The following is a 6,012-nucleotide window of genomic DNA, read 5'->3' as shown; positions in this document are numbered from 1 at the left end:
AGTCCACTATAAAATATATCAAGTAGATCATTCTTTTCTAGATCATGTCCAGGTCGAGATCTGATAAGAGAACAAAATCTTGCCCAAACCTCAGGCAATTTCTCTCCATCTTCCTAGTCAAATCTATAAATTCTCTGCAAAGCAATATGTTGAGCACTAGCAGGAAAGTATTTTCGAAAGAAAACATCACGCAAATCAGTAGGACTTTTAATAGAACCAGGAGGCAAATTATTATACCAAGTTTTAGCATCATCCTTTAATGAGAAAGGAAAAATTTTAGCGACAAAATAAGTACGCATCTTGACATCATCAGAAAACAAGCTACTCATAGAAGAAAGTTCAATCATGTGTTCTACAGCACTTTCTTTTTCAGTACCACAAAAGGGTGTTTTCTCAACAATAGCTATATGAGATAGATCAAGAGAAAAATCATAATCTTTATCCTTAATGTTTATAGGAGATGTGGCAAATTTAGGATCAGGAGATAGCTTATATCTAACAGTATGTTGTGCGAGAAACTTTTTAATTTTACTTGCATCAGTAATAGAATTGCATTTATCAATAAAATCATCATTAAGCTCCACATAATCCTCATCAGGATCATCACTAGAATAATCAACAGACTCAGGTGAACTAACAGGTGTAGTAGCATTAGGAGTTTCAGTATTTTCAATTTGTCTAGACCTAGCAATTGTAGCATCTAGAAAAGATCCCAATGAACCACTATCATCAAGCACAGCAGAAACATTATCAATATTATAAGAGTTTTCAGATTCAGCAGAAGTACCAGCAAGTGAAGCTTGCGGCGGTGAAACAAGTTGACTTATCACAGATGGTGAATCAAGAGCAGCAGAGGTACCTTTTCTTGTAGTGGATGGTAATATGGCGACTTTAGGATCGCGAGATTTACCCATGATGGAGAATTTGCAGCGAACAATATCAATCCAAGTGAACTTCCAAATAAAGCTATGCTCCCCGGCAACGGCGCCAGAAAATAGTCTTGATGACCCACAAGTATAGGGGATCGCAACAGTCTTCGAGGGAAGTAAAACCCAATTTATTGATTCGACACAAGGGGAGACAAAGAATACTTGAAAGCCTTAACAGTGGAGTTGTCAATTCAGCTTCACCTGGAAACAGACTTACTCGCAAGAGTTTATCAGTAGTAACAGTTTATAGCAGTAGCAGTAGTGAAATAACAGTAGCAGAGTAACAGAGACAGCAGTAGTGATTATAGTAAATAGCAGGATTAAAATACTGTAGGCACAGGGATGGATGACGGGCGTTGCATGGATGAGAGAAACTCATGTAACAATCAAAGCAGGGCATTTGCAGATAATAATAAAACGGTGTCCAAGTACTAAACAATCCATAGGCATGTGTTCCATATTTAGTCGTACGTGCTCGCAATGAGAAACTTGCACAACATCTTTTGTCCTACCAGCCGGTGGCAGCCGAGCCTCTAGGGATTCTACTGGAAATTAAGGTACTCCTTTTAATAGAGTACCGGAGCAAAGCATTAACACTCCGTGAACACATGTGATCCTCACGTCACCGCCATCCCCTCCGGTTGTCCCGATTTCTGTCACTTCGGGGCCTTTGGTTCCGGACAGCGACATGTGTATACAACTTGCAGGTAAGATCATAAAACAATGCATATCATGATGAAATAATAACATGTTCAGATCTGAGATCATGGCACTCGGGCCCTAGTGACAAGCATTAAGCATAACAAGTTGCAACAATATCATCGAAGTACCAATTACGGACACTAGGCACTATGCCCTAACAATCTTATGCTATTACATGACCAATCTCATCCAATCCCTACCATCCCCTTCAGCCTACAGCGGGGGAATTACTCACACATGGATGGGGGAAACATTGCTGGTCGATGGAGAGGCGTCGGTGGTGATGGCGGCGATGATCTCCTCCAATTCCCCATCCCGGCGGAGTGCCAGAACAGAGACTTCTGGTCCCCGTGACGGAGTTTCGCGATGTGGCGGCGTTCTAGAGGGTTTCTGGCGACTTCGACTTCTCCCCGTGCGTTTTTAGGTCGAAGGCGTTAAGTAGTCCAAAGGAGGGCGTCGGAGGCCGGCCGAGGGGGCCACACGCAGGGGGGCGCGCCGCCCTAGGGTGTGGGGCCCTCGGGCCTCCACCTGACTTGCCCTTCTGGCTCCGTCAGTCTTCTGGAAAAATAAGACCTTTCGCATAATTTCCGAGGATTTTCCTGAAAGTTGGATTTCTGCACAAAAACGAGACACCAGAACAGTTCTGCTAAAAACAGCGTTAGTCCGTGTTAGTTGCATCCAAAATACACAAATTAGAGGCAAAACAATAGCAAAAGTGTTCGGGAAAGTAGATACGTTTTGGACGTATCATGCCTCACCAATGTCCTGCTCCGACCCTGCCAACTCTGCTTCTCCGGCGACCAACTCTGCCTCCCTGGCGCACCAACGACCTGCAACGAGAAGGTGAGACACTTGACCAGAACCAAGTACCTGTGGCCCTTGTATGAATTAAGTTGGTGAAATATGAATGCTTGTTTAGGTGAAATATGTATGCATGTACTGAATTGAATTGCAATACATACAGAGATGTCATGTCTGTGCATGTTTATGTGAATTGGAATCTGTAGGACTTGCAATCTGTTAAATATATTTTGCCTTATGCCTTTCGATGGAAGATAAGACACCTAAGGCACATTGGGATGCATTATCTACTACAACATTTTGTGAAATCTGCATGGAGCAAAAGCGAAAAGGAAATAGGCCAACCGCTTTCCTTAGTCCGGAGGGGTACACGAATTTAGGTAGAGAATTTGGTATTAAGACAGGGAAAAACTACACGAAGCCACAATTTAAAAATAAATGGGATTCAACGAATGCATTGTACCAAGCATGGGTGTACTACACTACCAAAGCTACTGGACTTGGTTGGGATCCGGTGAAGCAAACAATTACAGCAGATGATGCACAGTGGGCTGAATTCATCAAGGTATGATATATATAGGATGTGTATTCTATATTTACATTTCAAAAAATATGGATCAGATTTTGGTTATTAACTTGTGAAATCTTATGCAGGCTAACAAGCTTATTGCGGGGTTCAAGAAAGGTCCGCCCGACAACTTGGGGTTGATGGAGGTCATGTTTGAGGATGCCCATGTTGATGGAACATCGGCGGTCATGCCGGGAGTGCCAAGAGAAGTACCAAAAGAAGTGCCCGCTGATTTGGTTCATCTTGTAGATGATGAAGGCTAGGCGCCAACACCTCCAAGTGTGAATAGAAAGCGTGGGGCTGCTAGGATTCCATGCAGCCCGGGGAAGAAGAAGAAGAACCCCATGCAACAAGAATTCAAGCGTTATGTTGACCATTGCATTAATGAAGACCGTGGAATGTCATCTTCAACCAAAGTGGTTGAAGAAATTGAAGCCATAATGAAAGAAGTTGTGGAATGTGGAGCCGTTGAGGGTAGTGTTGAGCATTACATAGCAACAAAACTATTTGGCAAACTTGAAAACCGAGCTTTCTTCTACACCATGAAAACTAATGAGGGCCGACTTCGTTGGTTGAAGTTGCAATATGAGGATAGGAAGAGAAATTAGAACCCAACGCAAGACTTCAAACTTTATTTGCATCTATGTACTTTCAGATTGTATCCTTATGCTACCATGTTATGTTAGTACTTTGTGATGTACCCATAAGACTTGGAATGTCTCTTTTATGTATGTGAGTGTTGCCTTTGGTCATGTATGGTGCAGATTTGTCATATATATTGCTGGTTTGCTCATATATATTGCTGTTTTGTGCTGTTTTGTCATATATATTGTTGTTTTGTCATATATATTGCTGTTTTGATCATATATATTGCAGATTTGATCATATATGTTGCATATTTGATCATATATATTGCAGATTTGATCATATATCCTGCAGATTTGATCATATATATTGCAGATTTGATCATATATATTGCTTGCTGATGATATGTTGTTGTTTTTAGATGAGCACAAGCCATAGTGATGAAAGTGACAGTGATGATGGCATTGAGTATGCACTTATGGATTCAAGAAGGCGCCGTTGTCAGCGGAATATAGAAATGATGTATCATGTTCTTGAACACTCTGAGAAGCATCTTACGAAGAAAAAGAGGGTAGAACCAAGATGCACCGGACAACAATGGGTATTTGATAACTTGGGCAACTCGAAGGATTGTTATGACATGTTCAGAATGCATAGGCCATGTTTTGATTCTTTGCATGACACTTTGGTTGAAAAATATGGTTTGGAGGGGTCAACCCGCATGTGTTCTGAGGAGGCACTTGGAATGTTTCTATGGACTCTTGGTAGTCCACAATCTGTGACTCAAGTTCATAACCGATTCAAGAGATCTAGGGAGACAATCAATAGGAAGTTTGCGGAGGTGCTATACTGTGTGAATCAGTTAGCGGGAGATATCATCAAGCCTATTGATCCACAGTTCCCAATAGGGCATGAGAGGCTACAGGATTCTAGATTCACACCTCATTTCAATGGTGCAATTGGTGCAATTGATGGGACACACATACCCGTCATTGTGCCTGCTGCTCATATAATGAACCATGTTGGCCGCCTTGGATATCCCACACAAAATGTTATGGCTGTTTGTGATTTTGACTTGAGGTTCACCTCCATAGTTGCAGGATGGCCAGGTTCCGTGCACGACACAAGGATATTCAAAGATACATTGCTTAAGTTTGAAGCAAATTTTCCTCATCCTCCTCCAGGTATAAGTTAGGATTGTGCATTCTTCATTACATGATACTGTTGACATATATGCTAGGACTAACTTGTGTTTTTTTTCAGGAAGATACTATCTTGTTGATTCGGGTTATCCCAATCAAGATGGGTACCTTTTACCGTATACAGGAACCAAGTATCATCTACCTGAGTTCAGACTAGCTGGACCTCCATCTGGGAAGCAAGAAATATTCAACCATGCTCATTCATCTTTGCGGAATGCTATTGAGAGAGCATTCGGGGTATTGAAGCAGAAATGGCGTATCTTGCATGACATATCAAGTTACTCGATAGAGAAGCAGACAGAGATTATCATTGCATGTCTAGCACTACATAACTTCATTCGCGATAGTCAATTGTTTGATCTGCACTTCTATCGATGCGATAATGATGAGAACTATATGCCTCCGGGGCATGTTAGTTCCACATCAGCCGGCAATGTGGGCAATGATTTGGGAGAGGATCATGTTAGCATGAATAGCACTCGTGACAACATAGCCAACGCTTTGTTCGCATCAAGGGGAGGTGGCTAGGTGTTGAGAACACTTCTAGCTCTTTTGGGTCCATATGGACAAGTCTTGTAATATATATCTAGATCTTTACAAACTTGTTGCTCTTTTGGGTTCATATGGACAAGTCTTGTATATTTAATATGAACAAGTCTTCTAACATAATTAAATCGACGTAATTCAATCCTTAAGCGTGGCAATTATGTTAAAAACACTCAGAATTAGCTAATTCGTCTCAAATCGGCATTTATAGAAGTTCACCAGCATTCAGGGGCATTTCAGACATTTCATCCTTCTTACCAGCAACAGCAGCCATCCACAGCACTCCTACCAAACATCAAATCTCAGCTTCTCACAACTGCTTCCTACAGCTGCTTTTCCACAGCTCAACAGCCTTTTTCCCGTAGTGCCTGTGACGGGTTTAGGTAGGGGTTAAGTGTTTTGTTTGGGGGTCGATTTGGCAAAGATTTTTGTTGATTTGGGCATTGTATGGTCAATTATATGGTCAAATATATTGTTATTTCCATGTACTGAGTCTGCCTTTTTTCGGTAGGGCTAGATTACAGTAGGTTGTAGCCGGTCTTGTTGGACTGAAAAGGAGGGTTTTTTTCGAAATTTAGAAAATTCTTGAGTATTTGTAAAATTATTAATTTTTGGTGTATTATTTGTCGTAGGATTGGATCCGCTTGATTACCTCAGTGTGCGTTTTCACTACCATGGA

At 41.5% G+C, this 6,012-nt stretch overlaps 1 protein-coding gene across 1 annotated transcript; it reads left to right on the top strand.

Moving 5' to 3' along the window:
- The first annotated feature begins 2,679 nt into the window (after window positions 1-2,679).
- LOC127347929 (uncharacterized) lies at window positions 2,680-4,833 on the top strand. The gene is made up of 3 exons (XM_051374062.2): window positions 2,680-2,997; window positions 3,087-3,236; window positions 4,007-4,833. The coding sequence occupies exons 1-3, from the start codon at window positions 2,680-2,682 to the stop codon at window positions 4,778-4,780; spliced, it is 1,242 nt and encodes a 413-aa protein (XP_051230022.2). The 3' UTR covers window positions 4,781-4,833.
- The last annotated feature ends 1,179 nt before the right edge of the window (window positions 4,834-6,012 follow it).

Source organism: Lolium perenne, chromosome 4, assembly GCF_019359855.2.
Source record: "Lolium perenne isolate Kyuss_39 chromosome 4, Kyuss_2.0, whole genome shotgun sequence".
Lineage (NCBI taxonomy): Eukaryota > Viridiplantae > Streptophyta > Magnoliopsida > Poales > Poaceae > Lolium > Lolium perenne.
Note: the sequence above shows the minus strand (reverse complement) of the source record. Positions and strands in the feature narration are given on the sequence as shown.

Coding starts and splice junctions, on each gene's coding strand:
- LOC127347929 (XM_051374062.2), top strand. CDS start 2,680: ATGGAAGATAAGACACCTAAGGCACATTGGGATGCATTATCTACTACA. Junction 2,998..3,086: donor AGTGGGCTGAATTCATCAAG/GTATGATATATA, acceptor AATCTTATGCAG/GCTAACAAGCTTATTGCGGG. Junction 3,237..4,006: donor AAGAAGTGCCCGCTGATTTG/GTTCATCTTGTA, acceptor TGTTGTTTTTAG/ATGAGCACAAGCCATAGTGA.